Source organism: Onychostoma macrolepis, chromosome 06, assembly GCF_012432095.1.
Source record: "Onychostoma macrolepis isolate SWU-2019 chromosome 06, ASM1243209v1, whole genome shotgun sequence".
Taxonomy (NCBI): Eukaryota; Metazoa; Chordata; class Actinopteri; order Cypriniformes; family Cyprinidae; genus Onychostoma; species Onychostoma macrolepis.
Window position 1 is genome coordinate 6,544,299 of NC_081160.1, and position 23,275 is coordinate 6,567,573.

Sequence of the window (23,275 nt, forward strand, 5' to 3'; positions counted from 1 at the left end):
GGTTCAACCGTAATTTTACGAAGCTACGAGAATACTTTTTGTGCGCAAATAAAACAATGACAATGTAATTTATTCAACCATTTTTGAAGAGTACCCCAGAACGTAATCAACGTAATCAGCGTTGTTTATGTTCTACTGAACTCAGCGAAAGCGTGCGCATGCTGAACGTGAACACTGATGTCACGTGACCTGGGAACAATGCAGTTGCATTGCTGTCTACGGAGGGCCAGAGAGCTCTCAAATTTGATAAAAAATATCTTCATTTGTCTTCCGAAGAGTGAGTAATTAATGACAGAATTTTCATTTTTGGGTGAAATAACCCTAGTTTTGTGCCTCTAATGGACAAGTGTCTTGAGACCTTCACAAATAAATCATAATTCCTTGCGACACCATCTAGATTTCTTAAATATGATTGGTGAGAAAAAAATAGAACCCTAGAAAGAGAATGGGAGAGAGAGATGTAAAGTGCTGGAGTGTGAAATGTATTTGCACGCATGTGTAGGTGCACCTGCACAATGCAATTAGATCCATAACCCTCTTATGTCAGTGTTTCCACTAATGTCCTATGAAACATTAACAGCCTATAGTTCAGCGCAGCCTTATAGCAGCTGATGTTCAGAGACTAATCGAATGGTTCTCTCCTCATTGCTCTGTTCCAAAACTGAACTGAAACTGAACATACGATTTAACACTATAAGGCAAAATCCATTCTGAATATCAGTCAATTTTCTTATGACTCCATTCATTAATATTACACTGGGTTGAATAAAAATGTAATAGCTTTTATTGAAATTTCAATGCTATGCTTTCACAGTTTTTCTAATGGTGAGAAAACACTGAATTTGTCTTTATTGCTATATTTTCTGTTCAACCCAGTTATGTTGTGATATTTCCCCCTTTAAAAAATAATGTTTGCTGCATCCAACATCAAATTATAATTTTTGACTACATTTTCGAACAGTGGTAAGTTATAGTCTTTTATCAGTATTTTGCTCACACAAACCAGCTTCGTAAAGCTCAATAGTTCAGCGTCGTGGAAATCATCACAGTGATCCAATTTAACAGACAAAAGTATTCTGTTTTTGGCACAAAGAAAGAATATTAACTGTGATCAATGGGGTGTGCTGTGAATAAATTTACTTGCTAAACCTATTATTAAGACATTTTCTGAATTAATCATCAACCCCCATAACATTCAGCTGCAAAAACCTAATAATTTAAGAACTGCCAATTGTAAAACTCATAGTTTGACCACCAATCTGTATGTTGGGGAGGGGGGTTTGATGGGGTTTTGATCCCTTGATGGTGGTCCCTCAGTGTATTTCTATGGGGTTTACAGTCCTTGGTCAGACATAAACCTTTGAAATTATATATATATATATATATATATATATATATATATATAAATGCTAGAAATATTCCGTCACAAATAATACCTTCAACAATTATGACTCCCAGACAAACTACAGTTAAGAAAGGCCAGTGGATGTGCAACTTCCAGCAGAGAGTCTGAAACTACATGTCTATAAATACAAATGTTTTTCCAAAGCCTAAATAAACTGATCCAGAGGGCTAGTTTACTCCTGGTCTTGTAGGGGTAATTGGCAGAGATGATAATTGGCAAATTCTATCATCCGTTGCTTGAGCTCGTGATAAACAATTCTGAAAAACCACAAAGCTCTTGTATAAACCGTTGCCTCCTTATTGCTTCATTCTTGTTCTCCTCCAGTAAGATCTTTTCTGCTGACTGCTTCTGTCTCCTCCCGCTGTGCGTGCTTTCATGTTATTTCTAGCTCCTATCCCACATGAACATGAGTTTTTCGCTCTCGCTCATCTAAATGCTATCAACAGAGTTCTGCACCCAGCTTAATCTGCTTTGTAAGTCCTCATGGTGCTTCCTAACCTTTTTTTGTCATAGGTAACTCAACAGCCACATCGGTAGCCTTTCATCAACATCAAACTAGAAACAGATTTAACCAATATTATACTGGATATCTTTCAACAGTTTGATTTATTTAATTAAAGTACCATTTATTACAATGATTTACTTTTAAACTAAAACAATACTGTGGGTGAAAAAGACTCATTATTAAGTATTTCCTCCTTGTAATGAGACATGTGATCTTGTTTGTCACGAGCCAACTCACATTACTGGCCAACCATGGAGAATCGTTCTTGAGAAAAGCCTAACAATGATCTACAAATGTATTTACAAATGAAATTCATATTTTTGTAATTCAAATCCTTCCTGGTATGAAAATCACCACCTCAAAACAAATCCTGATGGCTGATTTCCATGCAGTCATGCAATCTAAAGATTCTATTGCTGGCTAATATAAGATAAACCCCTATTTAAATCCTGCCACATTCACACAGTCCTGTGCCACAGGGGTGTGTCCAAAGTAGGTTACAGCTAACAATTTTGATGGGTTCATCTAACAGTTAATCAAATGAAATAATTCAATCTTGACACAAGGCTTTGAATAATAAATCACTCACGACTCATATTCTGTGTTGATCACAGTATTCTAAACACAAACAGTCTAATACAGTTTTAGTGTGGAATTAACAATTTGCTGGAAGATAATCCTCATTCAAACATAACCCAGAGAAATCCTCTCTAAACTGGTTTGGAATAAAGCTGGTATACAGAGAATTAAACTGATAAAAACTTTCACAAGAATCCCAAAAAATCTTCGTCAAAATTAATGAAAGATGCATTGCACAATGACCGGACAGGAGTGACAGAATTGAGTTCATTATCTCATTTTCAATGGATGTGCTAATTGCGAGCAGAAGGCATGTGTGCAGTGCTAGAGAATAAAGGTCACGCATTCACATAAACAGCAGGAAAACAGGACAGATGGGGATAAGTCAAATGAACCCAACACTGTCAGATGAAACAATTATAAATGAATCCAAGAAACAAGGTTGGTTTTGACACATCTTGGGTGAGTGCTGCTTATGTCATAAATACAGTTCTCAGTTTATTTGTTGAGAGAAATATGTCACAGACGTGTTTGATGACACATGGGACTTTTAAAGAGCGGTCTCACTTTTGTGCCCTCATTTCTCAGAGCGAGTCCATTGCTTAGTCAGTTTTTTTAGTCTTTCTGAATTTTTAACTGCTGTGCCAGCAAATAAAAATTCAGCCGTCATGCTAACTCTGCCACTCTGTCAAAATCTGACAAGATGGTGACAGGGAGAAAGAAACTTTGACTATTGCCGTTAGCAGTTTTGCATAGGAAACAGGAAAAAAAAAACAGCTTAAACCAGTCTGCCAGCCAGACCAAGCTGGTTATGTCGGTTTTAGATGGGTTTGTGGACCAGCTGACCAATTAGTGAAACCAGCTTCAGCTTTGCCAGGCTGGGGAGAAGATAAACTATCTTAAACCACTTAAAACCAGCAAAAACTCATGCAGAATTAAGCATTTTAGTTTGCTTGTTTGCAGCAGGGTAATCTTGCATCTTTACTGTTAAAGCGTGTAAAATGAGCAATTTAACTGTAAAGTCTTTCTGGCAAATTACAGGGGGAAAAATCTTGAAAAGAATTATGAAAAATTTACAGCAATATTACAGTTTAATAGTCTCACCTAAATAAAAAATTTGCCAGGCAGCTTCCCAACCAGTCCAATGAGATAATTGTGCCCTCTGCTGTTCACATACAGTACTGTATTTCAAAGGCAGTACACAAAATTCATAGTATAATATAGTTCAAAGATTGGTTTTTTTAGACTTACCTGCCACAGATATATTGATTATTTATACTTCATCCAAGACTCTTTCTTTAATCAATATTTCTTTAATCAGAAAACAAAATCATGGTTGTCACATGAACTGCTACTTTGCAATTTGCTGAATCATACAGAAAGTTACATAAAGTGTTTGTGTGTGTGTGTGTGTGTGTGTGTGTGAGAGAGAGTGTGTGTAAACACATACACATCCCCTACACAATGGATTTATCAAATGTTTTTATGCAGAGTGATGGAAATGAGTGCTTTAGCACCACATGCGAAACTGTGCTGAACAGATGGCAAGCATGCAATACAAAAAGTTGTGTGTTTTATTTATAGAAGTACAAATTGAAAAACTTTGTTCAGAAGTGGATCATTCCTATTACTCTTATTCCTCCTGTTCCAAGAAAAACAGCCACTAGCTGAGAAGTAAGCTACATCTTTTCTTTAGCATGCATTAGGTTTTTAACAGTGGCGAAGCAAGCAATATATAATCCTATATTGCACCTGGGGAAATTACACTGCTGTATTGAGTGCAGAAATGACTGCAGTATTCTTTATTTAGTCTAGGCTACAAGACATTTTGAGTTACATTTCACAACTTGTTGATCGTAATCCATTTTTCTATAGATGAAAATAATAAAGTGGCAGAGCTACTGAAGGTGTGGGATCATAAAACTGGCTCACTGAAGCTCATGTAGGATGTTCAATGATGCCCACACAACATGGTTAAAATAACTGATTTGAAATGAATAACAAACTGGGTCTGTAAACCTCAGAGGAAAAAAAAAACTTGGAATAGAACTCTTTTGTATGATTTTATTGTTGTTTGTTTCAGCAAGTTATCAAATGAAAGTTGAATTGAGAATTCATAAATGCACGTCTACCAATTATTCAGTGAAACAACTGCATGATTGCCCATGTATTGCGCACGCAGGAGAATACATTAGTTAGGGTTTTACTATTACAAAAAGTAGAAAACAAGAGACCTACTTTAGAACAGAAAATATATATTTTTTTTTAACTGCTCAAATTCTACCAGATCTTTTTTTTTTCCTCAGCAAGCCAAATTCATTATTCATAGACATTCCTTGATGTCACAGATTTTGCTTTTTCCAATAACATTTTCTTCTTTTACATTGTATGTGCATATTATTAGTTTCTACTGAGCACTTCTGTTTTTCTACTTGGATATATTTTCCCAAAGGATCATTTCTTTAAGTTACATATTTTACGATTATATTTTTCATGCAATACATTGCATTCTTCTCTTAATTTGCTTTTGACTTGCTTTTGTGATTGGGCTGCAAAGAACTATGGCAAATTGTGATCAAAGTAATGATCCTTCCTCTTGGCAAACACTTCCATGTGTTCCTCCCACTTCTGCTGTTCTGTGGAAGTTCAGAATTAGTCTCTTATCTCTGGTCTTATCTAATCTCCAGCAACACACTCGCTGAACGCCAACACGGGAATGAGTTATCTCCTCGGGGGGACATAAGCGGGGACTTCAAAAACTGAACCCTAACGAAACATGTCTAACAGATTACAAGACTGCTGGCTGGTGGCAGCTCATGGGGTGAGCAGCTGGGAGCTTAATCCAGAGGCTGCAGGTTCAAATCCCAACTGGAAGATTCATTATTTGGAGAATGAATCTAATGCACTTAATCAAAAAACATAATAAAATAATCAATATTAATAAATAAAGTACTGTAAATTGTGCTTGAAGTGTAAATATTACACTGTAAAACATTATTATTTATTTACATTAAGTTGTAAATAAAACAGAGTAGGTTTTAAGAGAAAATGCTAATTCTTAATTCAACATGTTGCTTGCTGTTTCTGTGTAAAATTGACTAGAAATTTCTAAATGAAAATTGTTTCCACACCATTTTTGACAACCAGGGTTATTATCGTTTTACGGGTTGTGATTTATTTTAGCTATATTTAAATAAACAAATTTAGTTGATTAACTTTCAACATTTTTTTTTTATTTAAATGAAGCTAAAATAAATTGTTTGCAACCACTTACCTTAAAAAAAATTAGTATAATTTTTTTCAGTGTAATAAAACCTAAAAAATGTCGTGTGAACGTATATAATTTTTATTTAAAAAAACTTAAAAGACAAATATTTTTGTCAAGTAAAAAAAGTAATAAAATGTTAACTAAAATTATATATACACACACACACACAATAATAAACTCAAAATATGATCAAAAACTATAATAGTAGAACAATAACAGTGGTTTACAACTTTTCCAGGCCAAAAAAATAAAAAACAAGACAGACAGAGAGATAAAGCAGGGAACTCTTCATTATATTTGAAGGGGTTCATTACATATGTATAAAAGCATTGCATTTAAAGTGTGCAAAGTATATTAAAGTATGTTTTTACATACTTTATGATGCTTGCATTGCAACACCATTTTCATACAAGTCATATATACAAGTCATTTTTTATTTCGGAATCATCATTATTTTCCCTTTTTTTTCCCCTTCACAATTATAGTCTGAGATCAAACAAACAACCCTGCAGTAACGTCACAGCACTTTGATTAAGGTCAATATGATAAGCATTTTATACATATGGAATGGAATGGAATGACATTAAACAGGTATGTTAATTTCCATAGGTCAATAGTGAAGTCAGTTTCTAAATGGAAAGCTGGAAAGTAAATGAACTGTAGAAGAAACAGTTCAGAATGATTCAATGTTCTTATTTTGCAGACATGAACCAAGCTAGCCCAGCATGGACTTCACTGAAGAAAGTTGTTTAAGTCACACCAAGTGTTCACTGATATAGCCTGTCAGTGCTGAGAGATCCTCAAGCTTTTAATGTGCAGATAACACATGTCCCACAGTGATGAGACGAAGCACGGAATGAAACCGAGCTGGAACGGCATCAAGTAACGGGGAAAGAAAAATGCCTGAGACAATTTTACCAAATGCAACTGATAATGAGATGCAAATGTAGAACAAAGGATTATGGGCCACAAGGGAGAGCAGGATTCCAGCAGAGAGCGCTACTTTGCTACATGAAAGCGTGCTGGAGACACGGAGGAGGCTGTGCGGGGCTGGGTACCTCCAACCTCTGGCTGTGTTTGGAATACTAGCTTATACTGTGCAATATATACTGTAAGAAAGCAGACATTCCATGAAACATTATCATACTTTATTATCAGATGACCTCCTCATGTTCTAAATGAGTGGCTTCTAGTTATCTTAAATACTTAAATGCATTAAAAAAAAATCTAATTTTCTGTAACAATGATTTAAATTCCATTTAACTTCTGATCAAATAATGAGTCAAAATAGGGATTACAGCAGTAATTAACTAACTCAGCATGCTCTCTACATACTGAAGAAATAATAGGAGCAAAGTTAGTATGCTATTAAAACAGCTATTGGCCTTTTGTGGATTCAGAGTGCTAAGTAAATCTGAAATATCTAGAAATATATAATAACAAAACATATGTTCTAATAATGTTTTGCAAATGTCTCCATTATGAAAATGCTATTTCTTGATGGTTCTTGATGTTTAAAAAAAAAAAAATTCTTGGCTATGAATGTTAAGAGAACATTCCATTGCATCATTTTGGAAACATTATGGGACCGTATACTTTTAAATGTTTCCAGAACATTCTGAAACAAGTAATAACAGTAACAATTTAGTACAGGGACCAATTCTCACTATTAAATTTGTTTATTAGCATAATAACATATTGGCTGTTTATTAGCACGTATAAAGGATATATTCTGCATGACTAAATTCTACATCCCTAACCCAATACCTAAACTTAACAACTGCCTTACTAACTATTAATAAGCAGCAAATTAGTAGTTTTTTGAGGCAAAAGTCGTAGTTAATGGTTTGTTTACATTTAAAAAAAAAACACCCATCTAATACATTTTTAAAGAAAAACGTTGCATGAATAATGTATAAATAACATTTTGAGAACGTTATTAAAGACCAGATAACTTTTAATGAACTGGAATGTTAATGATTACATGAAGAACGTTTGTTTGTAAGACTGCCAACGTTCTGAGAATGTTCCCTGTTAGCTGTGTGGTTTAAAAGAGCTTAATATAATAAAAGATTACATGGCATGAGAAAAATTTAACAACCGTTTCTTTCTCAGATGTATATAATCAGTGTAGAAGTTTGGTCGCCTGTAAACAAAACCTTGCTCCTCTGCGGAAACTGTAGAGCAGCCAGCCAATCAGATTAGAACTTTTCAAATTTATTTTTCCAAATTGAATTTAGTGTGAAATTTGCAGATGGTCTGTGCATGGACTGTGGGTGGTCTGTGGACGTGCTGGCTAATGCTGAGGCTACAAGAGCTCCAATCTCAGACTTTGTCTGGGAGTCTTCTCACCACATAGTCGAAAAGACAGATAAACAGCATCTGCAAAATGGCAGGTGTTGAGTTTATGCTAATTGAATATCTTTCAAATATTTCTTAAAGCCTTCTCCAGCCATTTTCTTGAAGCCTATTAAGTTGATTCTTTAGGACAGTGGTTCTCAAAAGATGTATTATTATCCAAAAATGGATCACAGGTGTGTCCTGAAAACCTTGAACAAATCTTTAGAATGCAGGTTTAAAATAAATACTCATTTCAGGTTTACTTGTGGTGAGGATAAACTGGGTTTGTGTTTACAACCAGAAATGACTGAAATCCAACAAATGTCAAATTACTCATTCAATACATCATGTTATTAATTTTGCATATTGTTATATAATCCACAATAAACAAAATCCACACAAAAAATAATAATAAAATAACAAAATAACAGTGAACACTACTAACTTTGATTGCATGGAAAATGCAATGAAAGAAATGACCCTAGGTTAACTATTTCAAATGTAAAAAGCCCTAAAATGTCTGCTTTTTTTGCTCCACAGAAGAAAGAAATTGTGGCACGCAAGGAAGACGTTGTGCCACACAAACTTCAAAGTTTCAATTTAAATACTTTTTAAAAATTTTTTAAATAAACTAACAACTTTGGTATATTGTTGGGCCAACCAACTAACCAACCAACCAACCAACCAAATGTGGGTTACTTTTACTTTACTTTACTTTGGTTGCTTTGGAAAGCCTGTGAATTTTGAAGTCCCATCAAATTTCTATGGAAGGCTGATGCAAACGTTTTTGGCTGGAATCATTGCCTCTGCACTGGGCCTAGAGCGGCTGAAGCAATCAGGCACTGTGTAGGCTAACGCTGCTCATTAGCAGGATTAATTAAGAACGCTTTTGAGGGTATTTGCCTCCGAGACCTATAGAGCCAACGAGGACTCCGGAATAAAGGGAAGTGGGAAGAGAACATCACAGATGAGTAAAGAGGTCATGGAGTTACGCCAGCCTGACAGTAGACTGTGACTGAGTTCAAAGGATGACTGTACTGTTCATGCTAATCTTAAGTGACTCATGCATCGCAGTCAGGTATACTGCATGACTCTAATGTGTTCGGTTCTGGAAGTATTTATTAGAGCTGTCAGTCAGGGGAGCAGAGTTTCAGGTACAGTTTAATGTATTTCTGCTCCACAGATTATTGAAAATGGCAGTGCGCGTCTCAGGTGGAGTGTTGGAAAAAACAAAAAACCTCTTTCTTACTGAGGAACACTTTTAAAAAGTGTTTTCTGAATTCAGTATTATCACTCAAAGCTGCACCATAAACTAAAGAATTTCTGTCACTATTTACTCAGCTGCATTTCCGGGTGTCAGTCCAAACCTGTATTCTGTTCATTGTTTCCGTGAAATACAAAAGGATAATTCTGACAAACCTTCATGAAGAAATGTACTATTGAATTTTAATTTTGGGGTTAATTATTACTTAAGTAATCTTTCTTCAAATATTCCCATGGTGAATTCCCATGCCTTTATACAGACACAACCAACTTGGAGAGTTACTATGGTATTTCATAAGCTACAAAGACAAGTTAAATCTCAAATGAAACGCTGAACAAGATGACCCAAGAGGATGTACAATCCCTTTGAAGACATTGAAAACTTACATTCCTTTTAGTTCCACTAGAGGGCAGAGCATAATTTTTGTTCATGACAAAAATGTGAATATGGAAGCCTATAGATGGGTGGGCTGAGAAGCGAATAACCTCTAAACCACTGAATACTGTAACTCACCTCTACGAACAGGAAGCATGGCACTATATATTTGCTCCTCTTAACTCCCACAATCCTCCTTCTGTCCATCTCTTCTGTCTTCAGTATATCAATCAGACACCTAGAACAAACACAGGCATGAAAATAAGCTCTGTGACAAACAAAAGTTTATGACTCCTGCATGTTTTTTTCATCATGAAAAATAATCATAATCTTCACAACTTTTATGAATTCTAAAGCATAAATACAAACACGGCAATCACATACAACGTTCGCAACGTTCTTTCAGTCTTTACATACGGTAAAAACACTTTCCTTGAAAGTTTACTATAGTTTGCAAAAGCTTGATTATAAACAACGAGGCTGTGAAAGTAGACGAATGAGTAGATGAGTTTACCTGTTTAATGTACCAGACAACCTCTGTAGTTCCATTTAGCCACTTGTTTGCATTGTTAAAAGCAGTGTTAAACACACACACACACACACACACACACACAAGCAAGCAGGTATTAGTGATGTATCTTATGTTGTATAATAAAATGTGATACAGAGGTGCTACAATGCCAACGGGTTTTGGCTCACAAAAGTATAAAACCCATACAGCACTCTATATGGAATAAATCAAAAGTATTCATTTCAAACCAGTAATCCACTATAGATATTTTAAGCTAAAACCACTACAAACCTGCAAAATTAGAAACATGGCACCCATTAGTCCTTAAAGACAATAACTAAGGGAAATAAAATATACGATTGATCATTTTTCTTGATGCATATACTCATATACAAAATGTCTTGCTTTTGTATTAATGCAGTATGAGTCCATGTTTACAATAAAAAAGTACAATCAACAGTCCCAGTGAGGCAAATGGCTTAATGAATGAACTAAACAATGACAATATGAAAATGTAAAAAAATGAGGGTTAGGTTCAGGGTAGTGGATAGAAAATATTGTTACCATAGTACAAAAAGAAAAGAAGTCAATGAAAAGTCCACACTATGACCAACGACTATGGTGCATTTGTGAAGGTTCCTCAGATACACGTCTCCTCATGTTTCGGTAAACCACTTGTTGAGCTTACAGTGTAGAAAAGTTCTTTGGTGTTACAACAACGGTTTTCAAACTGTGGGCCACAAAAACTGCATTGAAATATTTCTGACATAACATCTCCCAGACCTCAGTGTTTCCTGCACGGCTAGTCTGTGTGTTCACGCACACGCTGCATGCAAAAAGAAAAAACAAAACAAACTTACAGCACAATCTTTGTAGTCCAATTCAAAAACAAATGTCTCCTTTTTTACTGAAATCCCTGAAACAGTCAGAGCTGCTACTCAATCAACATATGACTCACTGTGAGTTCCATGTCAATGCATCTTTACTTCAGTACAGCCATTAGGCTGCTCTTAGTTGCTGTGCCACCAGGAAACCAAAATTAGACTCTCTCTTTATCTCCATACATCAAAGTCACTTCTTTGTTTGTGATTATTCTGACTTTTATATTGGTCGTGCAATGTTCATGATATGACTACCCAATGTGACAAAAACAACAACAAAAAATGTTAACTTAAAATGAACAAAGTATTTTCCCACCTTTTGGCGAGTCTCAAGATCCTATCATGACAAAGTTTTGTACTTCCTGTTTTCAAATACTGCAAAACTGGGGAAAAATCTATAACAAAAAGTGTAAAGAAAAAGTGCACTGTCAGCTCACGAGCGGCGTGCACCTTTTAAACTTTAACTGAAATTCTAACAGATGCAAACAAGTTTCAAATGGTTTACACATAAATATTTGATCCTCTTAGAAATATGTCATTTTTACTGAGAGAAAAACTAATCAGATTATTGTACTGTGTTAATGCATTACCTCGATACTGAAGGTTACTGGGTGTCCAGATGCATGTATTTGTAGCACGACGGCAAAATAAATTGACATATTATTGCAGCTATTCCATAAGTAATGTCACCATGGCATGAGATTATCCATAAAACTATTATGCATTGACAATAATTTTTCCATCACCAGCTCTGTATCATCAAATTGAAATCCTGTCTAGCTGTGCAGCATCAAGAGTATTATCAGCACAGCGACTGCTCGTTTCATTTGCAGTCGGGACTCGCAGAAAAAGAAAACCAAATTCCCACTGTGCCGAACAGAAGATGAGTTATAGGACGAGGGACTGAAATCTGAGATTAGAATCTTAGTTCAGCACTTCAGAATTCTCTCGTTTGATGTGTAGGTCACAAACACACGCTCGCACACGTCGCCCCCAACCAAGAATGCATTAGTAAAGAGAGCAACAATAAGAATATAAGCTCTTTTCTGAGACTCTGCAATGATCAAGATCACTTTTATGTTTTCTTCACTATTGTTACATAATGAGGGGGAGAGAGATGAATAAAGACAGATGAATAAAACATGAGGTTTAGCTTCTGTCTTTAGCGCTGTGTTCCTCAGGCCCAGCAGCAAACACAACACCACAAACATCTTGTAGCTGTCACCATCTACACAGAACCATTAAAATTCATCGTCTAAAAATGCTGAGGCTTGAGTTGAAAAAGCACCAATTACGATGCAATAACTTAGGTATGCAAGCCGACCGAGGTTAAAATAGGGAACAAGATATTTGTGCTCCTTACTGGTGCTATAAGGTTTTTAATGATTTTAAAGAGACAGTCTAGCAGAAAGCTTCCAGCTAACAACTCATTGTTACCAGATGCCGTACCTTTTGCTTGTCAAAACGTTCCCTGAACACACCTTTTGGCAAGAGGTTCTCACATTTCTATGCTGGATCAGGCTGGTTTATGCTGGTTTGATAATGGTGTCCTCGTAAATAACTCTTCCACTATTCTCTTTAATTATTTTGCTATTTTCTCACATCTCTGTTCTAGTCTGCACTTCTCTAAACAAACTTGGAACTCTGTACTGTGGTACTTGTAATCTTTAAGTCACTTTGGATAAAAGAGCCTGCTAAATTAATAGATAAACATTAACGTTTGGCATCAGTGTTGTTAAATCTGGTACAACCCAACTGAGGCAAAGCAGGGGGTGATTATCAGTGAATAATACATTTTGCCCTGTTCTTCACACAAAACTATAATGACACTATAAGCATTTAACAAGGGTTTTAAAGGGATAGTTCACCCAAAAATACTCATTACTAAATGTCAATTCAAACCCATAACTGATGTGTGCATTGATTAATCTTTATATGTGAATAAAAGCCTAAATTAAATCTGTTCATCAAATAAACCGAGCAAGTCTCGACTAAACCGCTCAATTCTTATGGTTTAGTTTTACGCTCTCTGTAGGAACTGTTTTTTCTTTATATTTTTTAATGCCATGTCAGCTTCTATGACTATGTTCATGGCGAGAGCAAGGTTTAGTTATTCAAAATGAAAACTAAAGATTACTTAAAATTAATTTTTGAAAAACCTGTGATAAATGTATTAACTTTTTGAAGTGTCAAATTGGTACACTGTCAGAAATAAAGGTACAAAAGCTGTCACTGGGGTGGTACCTTTTCAAAAGGTACACTTTTGAACCTATTAGGTTCAAATATGTACACTTTAAGTACTAATATGTACCTTTAAGGTACCAAAACGTACCCTTTAGGTACAAACATGTACTTTTTGAAAAGGTACCGCCCCAGTGACAGCTTTTGTACCTTTATTTCTGAGAGTGTAGTTGCGCAGACTGTCAGCGGACAGATTTCATTAAAAATATCTTCATTTGTGTTCCGAAGATGAACAAAAGTTTTGGAACAACATGAGGGTGAGTAATTAATGCCAGAATTTTCATTTTTGGGTGAACTAACCCTTTAAGGACATTTAGAATTCAAAAACAAGAACTTTACCTTCAAAAATATGGTAGCAACAATTAATGTTTTACAAACTTTTACAAATTTATAGTACAAAACCTTATATTTCGTTAACCGAAATAATGTTAATATACTAAATATACCGAAAATACACACCAATAATGTTAATATACCATAAAATACACTGACATCCCTTTAAAGTTCATTACAAGTAGCAAATACTTGCAAGTAGTAAATACAAATACACAGAAGGTGCAGTGTCATGTCTCACAAATAATGCAATAGATTAATTTAAACAGTTTATTAACTTAAGATGTAACACAAAACTCTAATACACATAACTTATAAGAAAAAAACGTATTAGTTAAATCTCAAATGTTCAGTGTCATACACAGAATTCTGGGAATATAAATTCACCATTTTTCACTGAGAATTATAAGAATAATTGTACTTTTTCACTTTATCCATACACACATCTTAATATACATAGTAAGGGAACTTTCCATTAATCAGTACCATTAACAGGTTTTTACCATAGCATTTACAGTACATTACTTTACAGTACAGTATAATAGGGAACAATCTGTTTTTGCTGGGCTAAATCAAACAACAATTTCAAACACTTCTGCCATGTTCTCCTGTCTAAAATTCAGTTTGAAGCCTTGCGCTGACTAGCTGCTGAAGTGACAGCGGCACTAACACATTTTAGTTTTGTCCTGAGGACCAGCTGCATCTGGGTAATCCTTTATTCCTAAAAGCTTGATTTGGCTGAGTAGGTGTAATGACTCTATACTGCTCAAACTCTTGAAAGTGAAGCGTCAAACCCTCAGTTTTTATGCGAGTGTCAGTGAGCGCTGCTCTTACAATTAACAAAACACTGACAGACCACTGACATGCATCATAAAATCTGGCACCACACTGAAAAGTGGGGCGCTGCATTTACAGCAAACACACAGCAAAGGAAAAATGAGCACAGGTGTACGTTCTTAAGAAATCTATCTTCAAAGGGAAGTCTAAGGCACCCCTTATGATATGTCTATCCTCTGAGCTCTTTAAAACATACACACTTAGCAACAGAGAGAAGGAAAGACAAATTCAGGTCACTGCTAAGGAGTGCGTTAGAAACAAGGAGAACACAAGGGACAGAAAGGACAACAAGGCAAAATCTTTAGCTCACATTGTATCTTGAAAGTAGCTTATTTGGGTTTAAAACTTGAACTTGAACAACAATTTTTTAAACAGTAACCATTTTTTCAGGCTATGGTCTTTAGAATTCAGGTCAATTAGCAAAGTACTACTAATGAATATCTAATTCGCTAACGACATTGGTTGATTTATGGCAGAACAAGAATGCACACGGCCCCAAATCCTGCACTAGTGACTGTCCTGAGCTCTGACGTGAAAGGCAGCAGATAAATATAAGCCCATTTCACGCTTTTAAGAGCACTTCAAAAATAGGGCACTGATTAAAACATCTACTATATAATGAAATATCTGTGATTTATTTGTCAGAAAACATGGTTATTTTGAATGGCTGCCAATGGAGGAAGATGCTATTTGCGCCCATAATGGTGTAGTTATGATATCTACCGGTAGAGGCTATCTGAACCATGCTAACCAATAATCACCTTGGGTTTGCTGATATCAGGTTGGCTAGCATGTCTTTGGAGGATAGCATTTCACATAAGGAAGTTAGCAAAATGATTGAAATTGTTAATACACTTTTAAACCATTTACACCAATCATATAAACAATAAAAGAAACATTCTGCCACTAAAAGAGCTTTTTACGCCATGCTACAGTAAATCCCGAGGCATCATCTTTTTTAAACTTTGGATGCAGCAACATTTCATGATTGTACTTTTTTTTTTAAAAAGCAAACAAGGAAAGGTTAGCATGCACTTTGCAGTCCTAACCCAAAATTGCAGCGCCACAAATATACAATGTGAAAAAATAAAGTGCTTGTAACAGCAAATTGTTTAGCAATAGACAACCAACCATAAATTGCCTCATTAAATATTCATGCATTTTGAACAGCCACAGAAACTTTCACAAACTCTTTAAATGTTTAGCATCTGAGGAAAGCAGATACAAATATCAATATTTTGACAACACAAGTTTTTGATTTTTCCTTCTCTGTTTTTGTAAGACCAGAGCAGATTTATGTCTGATCAACAGCATGAGATTCTAGTAAGCCAATGTTGTTATGCTAATACGCTAACTTAACTAGCAAGACTTGACAATCAGCTTCATCATAAACACAGTGAAATTTCAAAACCTGACTTCACAGTGTGAAACATGGCTCAAGATAACAAGATTATTTTAACACAGGAATAAAAAATTAACCCTAAGTGAATAATTCCAAGTGTAAAAGCCCAATATTGTCCCTCCTACTGTGTGAAAGTACAGTACAGTGTGTTATTTGTTAACCAAATGCGTAACTGTCTACACCAGAAATACATGCTTATCAGATCACTTGCAAGTGATTTGATGCTATCTTTCAGCTCTGTTGCATTTAAAACAGCAGTGGATTCAAAGACAGGGAAAATGGCCCTTGTTCATCCAGTATGAACTGAAGTTAGAGAATGAATGTTATGACAGTGCTCAGATGTTTCATGCTCTCTGCGTACACACAGAAAAGAGGGCATGTGGGTCTCCGTGCCACTCACAGTGCAGAAATCTTCATCACCAGCTGCTGACTAGCTACTTTATCCTCTGCATGATGGCCAAGACACGTCCACATGCTCTGATTTAATTACTTTGACTGAATCCACATAGTCTCGGTATGCTTTTGACTTGCGGGATTAAGTCTGGTTCACACTGATTGTAGCTTATTCTGGCCAAGTACCACCTACATAGACAGGAAAAGGCCACTTGACTGTTGGGAAAGCTACCTACTACAGCTTGTTTTCATGTTCCATTCAGGAGCGGATTTAAAAGTATTTTAAAATAGTTTAAGTATTTAAATTGCACACAGGTGTCATTTTGCAGAAAACAACCAATATTATGGGGAAGTCGTGGCCTAATGGTTAGAGTCGGACTCTTTCCACCTTCAATGCCACGACTGAGATGCCTTTGAGCAAGGCACCGAACCCCTAGCTGCTCCTCAGGCGCCGCAGCATAAAATGGCTGCCCACTGCTCCGGGTGTGTGTTCATGGTGTGTGTGTGTTCACTGCTGTGTGTGTGCACTTTGGATGGGTTTAATGCAGAGCACAAAATTCCGAATACGGGTAACTATTCTTGGCCACATGTCACGTCACTTTCACTTTATTAGCAGGAATATGTGCTAATAAATATAAAGAGAGAAAAAATTCTTACGTTTATATAACATCATTTTGGAATCTTTATTTTTATTTTTTTTAATCAGACCAAAATGTTGCACACAGTTTTATAAAATGTTTAACAAAATGGAACTGAAGTCGCAGATCATGGCATTCAAATGATAAGTTACAACTCATTTCATTATACATTGATAATAATGTAATGAAAAATTTATTGAGCACCAAATTATCATATTCAGGATCATGTGACACTGAAGACTGGAGTAATGGCTGCTGAAAATTCAGCTTTGACATCACAGGAATAAATTACATTTTAAAAAATATTAAAATAGAAAACATATATTTTATTAATATATTATTAATATTAATAATATATTGCTTTTTGCTGTATTTTTATTAAATAAATGCAGCCTTTTTGAGCATAAAAAACTTCTCTCAAAAACATTAAAAATTTATTGACCCCAAACTTGTGGCCAGTTGTGCAACTGTTCATTCAATACAAATCACAACATTTATCACTGTAGCAGGTGTTTAACTTTATCACCAATAGTGTATGCTTGAGTTCAAGCTGCCATATCAGATACAGTGCTTTGAGGTCAAACTAATAAAGCCAATGAAATCATAAATTTTATTGAAACCAGATGGGATCCTGCTCTTGTTATACATCTATTGGCACAGAGTTGCAGTTTTACTTGATGTATTAAAAAAGGGTAATTCACTTTCAGCATGCACTGAACCTGGGCCATTTTACATAGAGTACCTCTTGCCCAACATACATACTGTATTTTTAGCGGTGCACAAAAACATTTGGTAAATGCTTTTATCCAAAGCGACTTACATTGCATTCAAGGTACACATTTGATCAGTTCTTGCTTTCCCTGGGATTCGAACCCATGACCTTGGCATTGTTAGTGCCATGCTCTGTTGTTTGAGCTACAATTTAAAACGTGTTCATTAAGTTTTTAATATTTAATACAAGTTTAGAAAGAGTTTGTTAATGTAGTATTCAGTTGATTCTTTCAATCTGATACTGGTTTTTGCATTGTGCTTGAAGGTTTTATGTGCAATATGGATCAGACGGCCAGCGAACAGACTGCGGGCGGGACGTAGGTGTGTCGTCTGAGGCTGACACTCAAATTTAGGGGATGAAGCATTCTGATTACATTCTGATTACATTAGGGCTTCGGGTTTACACACACACACACACACACACACACACACACACAGTGAGCTTATGCAGTACTAACAGGCAGTATCCATCATTGCATACTGCAGGTCCTGGCAAAACAACGCAAGTATACAATTGCCAAATTAATATCTGCCCTAAAACACAATTGTTGCTGTAAACATATATTTACCTGAATACTTTATCTTTAGCACACTTTTGAAACTAAACGTTCCAAATGATGGTTTTCACAGCAATGCCATAGAAGAACCATTTTGGTTTCTAGAAAGAACCTTTCAGTGAACAGTTCTTAAAAGAACCATTTTTAGTGTAAAGAACATTTTAATAACATTTTCCTCTATAAACAGGAATGGAAATGTTCCATGCATGTTAAAGGTTCTTCATTGAACCACAGATGCCACTATCAAACAAACTAATACAAAAAAAGCACAGCATGCAATCCTGAGTCAGTTGCAAAACTTTACATTTACATCACTGTCACTTTTGTTCAGAGCAAAACACAAAGTCTTTCTGTGTGACACACAGTGCCACTGCGCTATGACTCCCTGATGTGGGTCAGACCCCGAACACAGTTTCTCCCTGCAACAGCCTTGATCTAGTACCGCCTCTGTTGCCTTTGCATTCAAAAGCATTGAATCCATTACAACCGGCTTATTGAGCCGCCTAAATGCCTGCCCACAGCCCACATTCACCATTATAAACACATCAGCGAGACTGAGAGTGTGTGTGAGAGAGAGTGCTTACCTCTGATGGTTGTAGCAGTGATGGAAGTGAAGGTGCTATATTACAGCCATTCCGGCTGGACGTGAACACAAGTGCTTTTGGAAGTGTGTGAATGAAACAGCAGCACCTGCTTAACTCAGCTCTCTGCGTGTAAACGGCTGTCTCTTCACCAGAGGCATACTGCCACACTTCTCTCTCTCTTTTCTCTCCTCCTCTCACTCCGTTTCTCTCTCTCGGCACACACACATTGCCAGTGGCATCAGCGCCACCCCTCTCCACATTAAGAGATGTAATGTGAATAAGCTGGACTGATGTCCCAGCGTTCAAGAGCAAAGATCAAGCTAATTCATTAAGAGTCGATTATAGAATAAAGGTCTCAGAGGGAATTATAGATGAAATGGAGCGAAAAACAGTAAGAGGAAAAAGCAAACAAAGGATGCTGGGACAAAATGAAAGGAAGAGGAAACATTAAATGGCTGTAATTTTCTCACACACACACACACACACACACACACACACACACACGCACAAAATAAATAAATAAATAAATCATGAAAACTCATCTGCATTGCTTTTTGGTGTGCATGTAAAAATGTAATGTAACCTGACATGCTTCAGGTGATGAGATTTAAATTAACTGGTTTACACTACAAAAATATCTTTTAAAGGTCAGATCATATGAAAATAGCTCAATAATATATAGTACTTCAAAGTTGCTTGTTATTATAGAGTTAAAAAAATAACAGTACCACAAGTATTAACATATTAATCAACCAAAGCTTTATACATTATAATACATTATCATCAATATTTACTGATGTTTAGAGCCTTACAGTCTAAAGAACTTATAGAAGTATAGGATCTTTGACATAAATACAAATTTATGTATGATATTTAAAGTATTTGCATGTGCTGTGGGTGTATTAAGTAGCTGGATAAATGAAAAAGATGAAGCTGTGAATAAATGCATGCAAATAATAAAAGACAGAGAGAGGGAGGGGACTATGATCAACCCACTGCTTTTAGTGAGCTAGTTCTGCTGCATGACATTGTTAAAAAATATCACAAGGTCTACATGTAGGGCGGGAGGTAGATTTGCAGTTCCCATGGAAACTCGGGCACCATGCCTCACGAGAGAGACGTTCCCTTACACTCTTTAACATCGACGGATCCCTTGGACGATCTATGCGAAAATTGCAAGGTTTCGGGTCAGCAGCAGCCAAACTAAACAAAGCAGAGCAATGCTTTAAAAATGCATGAATAGAATGTGTTAAGCAAATTCATCTGTCATCTGTCATCAACTATCAATGTAAAATCTCAACCAAATAACAAGATTGCTTATTGACTAACCTAAACTATACATAGACAAAACATTTGGTTATAGTCACATTACATACATTGAAAGAAGTGTGTAATTTCTGAGCCACTTGTGGCACCGAAGTGAACTAGAAATCACTGTTTTCAAACAGGTTTCCTGAACACTTCCCATATCAGCCATTGGTTGGACAGACAGAAAGTCCCGTACCAAACTCAAGGTTGAGCAAATGTTGCTGTATCGAGCTGGTGGGAAACAGCTCCTACAAATAGCTTGTTTATAAGTCTCTCTGAATATTTATAGAAGGCATTTTAATATGGTAAGAAAAAAAAAAAAAACAGCTTTAAAAACAAATCTCAAATTGAGTCTTATTTGTTATTTTACAGGTAGATTGCCGTTGTTTTGGTACCATTTTGGTCAAGCTTTGTGCTGATAATAGGTCAAAGGTATAATCTTTCAGCTAGTCAGAACACAACCACAGACAGACATGACCTATGAGCTACACTGTAAAAAAAAAGAAAGTTGAGCCAACTAAAAATTTTAAGGCAACCAGCTTCAGCAGATTTGTGAATTTTCTCAACTTGTCGTTTTAAGTTTATACAACAAAAATGTGAGAATCTCCCACAAAAATCTGCTAAAGCTGGTTGCCTTAAAATTTTAAGTTGGCTCAACTTTCTTTTCTTTTTTTTTCTTTTTTTTACAGTGTAGAGGGTTACTGTAAGAAGCCTTATAATCAGCGACGTGTTTGAGCAAAGAACTTAACCCTAGGAAGCTGTAGGCCATCACAGCAATTAGTGTGCTGTACATTACTTTAGATAAAAAGTGTGTGCTAAAATCTAAATGTGGAATACATAAAAACTGGTACTATAACAACAAATATTATGATATGCAAAAACCTTAATAATATGCCCTGTCTAAAACCTAGTGAGCTGCATCATAAACCAAAATGAAAAACTGTGTCACTATCTATCACTATACATGTTGTTCCAAACATGCATGTCTTTCTTTCAAAGGAAGATACAATACAATGAAATTATTGGGTCCAAACCAACATTGGACCCCACTGACTTTCATTATGTTAACATGCACTAATTTTCATCAATCCAAATGAATCAAATCTGATTTCAGATTCTGAAAGTTGATTATATGAAACAAGAAGTCCACAATCTGATTGACATATTTCCTTTACATGTGCATTGCTTATATTCTGGAAAAAAAAGAGGCTTTTTTCATCAGATTATGTTGTGAATCCAGTTCCTAACAGATTACGGTTGCATGGAAATGTAACTAGTGTAAGGAGAAAAACATTCAAAATGTCTTTTGTTTCACAGGAGAAAATGAGTCATACAGATTTAGAGCAACATCAGGGTAAATAAAGTAAATGATGACAGAATTTTCATTTTGGAGTAAACTATCTCTGTAAGATACCTCAATTTGTCCCACTTCTAACACATCTATCCAGCGAATAAATACAGTATACTTGAAAGAATTCATAAAAAATAGTTCAAACGCAAATAAGATTGGATTATCTATTTAAGAATTGTCTTGTTATAGTATGACACTACTAGTTTAAGCAACATGACAACAGCAATTTTTGAAAATTTAAATCTGTGAATTGAGCTCCTGTGTGGAGCACTTTTTGTTTTGTGTGTTGCTGCCTATGTAGAGCGTTCCAAATCAGCCATTTATGAGGTTCAGTGATGGTTAGGATGCTGCCTTAAGGCACAAGTATGCTTCAATTGTTTGTTTGCAGCAACATCTCGCACATGATACACGTGATGTAAAATTGGTTATCAACAGAGTTCACTCACACCGTGCTTATGCAGCCCACAATTTCCAGCCTCAAGCACATTTGTGCATCTGAACTCATCCTTTGCACATGTCCCTGGAATTTACTGCACTAATTGGTGGGTCAATTAGATGGCAACAATAGTTGGCCCGTTGGACCATTGCTCTACTTCAAGAAAAAAAAAAAAAGGAAAATGTTAATAAAAACAACAGAAGGCAAAGTTGGAAACAATAAAAATGGAAATGCAAGGTGGCCAGACCTGTAATTGTGTTTGTACAACTAGAGTTTGAAACAGAATAAAGTTGGCACAAATTAGCTCACAAGGTTTTGGAAAAGGCTATTCAGAAGAAATGCGTTTAAAAAAATGTAAAAGTAATTCTTGGATTTTAACAATTAAACAGCCCACCATAAAACAAAATATGTGTGCTATAGTGTAAAAGTGCTTCGTGTTCTACAACCGTTTTCTCCTTGCAGCCTGTAGATTTGAAAGCAGCCACTTTTATTTCTCATACAACTTTAACTACTTTGTGCTGTCATTTCCCTCCTTCCATTCAATCTTTATCAGATGATAAACACTGAAAACAGAAGGAGAATTGAATCGATGACAGGAGGCTGAAACTCTTGCCATGCTGTGGAAGTGGCACAATTCTTACACATACAGTGGGTACGGAAAGTATTCAGACCCCCTTAAATTTTTCACTCTTTGTTATATTGCAGCCATTTGCTAAAATCATTTAAGTTCATTTTTTTTCCTCATTAATGTACACACAGCAACCCATATTGACAGAAAAATACAGAATTGTTGACATTTTTGCAGATTTATTAAAAAAGAAAAACTGAAATATCACATGGTCCTAAGTATTCAGACCCACTCCTATATTTAACTCAGGTGCTGTCCATTTCTTCTGATCATCCTTGAGATGGTTCTACACCTTCATTTGAGTCCAGCTGTGTTTGATTATACTGATTGGACTTAATTAGGAAAGCCACACACCTGTCTATATAAGACCTTACAGCTACATGTCAGAGCAAATGAGAATCATGAGGTCAAAGGAACTGCCTGAAGAGCTCAGAGACAGAATTGTGGCAAGGCACAGATCTGGCCAAGGTTACAAAAAAATTTCTGCTGCACTTAAGGTTCCTAAGAGCACAGTGGCCTCCATAATCCTTAAATGGAAGACATTTGGGACGACCAGAACCCTTCCTAGAGCTGGCCGTCCGGCCAAACTGAGCAATCGGGGGAGAAGAGCCTTGGTGAGAGAGGTAAAGAAGAACCCAAAGATCACTGTGGCTGAGCTCCAGAGATGC

General features: G+C 35.9%; 1 protein-coding gene across 6 annotated transcripts in view; it reads right to left on the reverse strand.

The window, feature by feature from the left end:
* Positions 1-23,275, reverse strand: part of plppr2b (phospholipid phosphatase related 2b) — a 165,373-nt gene that overhangs the window by 35,465 nt on the left and 106,633 nt on the right. For 4 of the 6 annotated variants that reach the window (XM_058779654.1, XM_058779649.1, XM_058779648.1 and 1 more), the window contains one exon: positions 9,875-9,974. In XM_058779654.1, the coding sequence (XP_058635637.1) occupies positions 9,875-9,974 (100 nt within the window). Of the gene's footprint in view, positions 1-9,874; positions 9,975-10,811; positions 10,832-18,884; positions 19,020-23,275 lie in introns of those variants that run through there. The other 2 variants (XM_058779650.1, XM_058779651.1) reach the window with 2 other exon arrangements.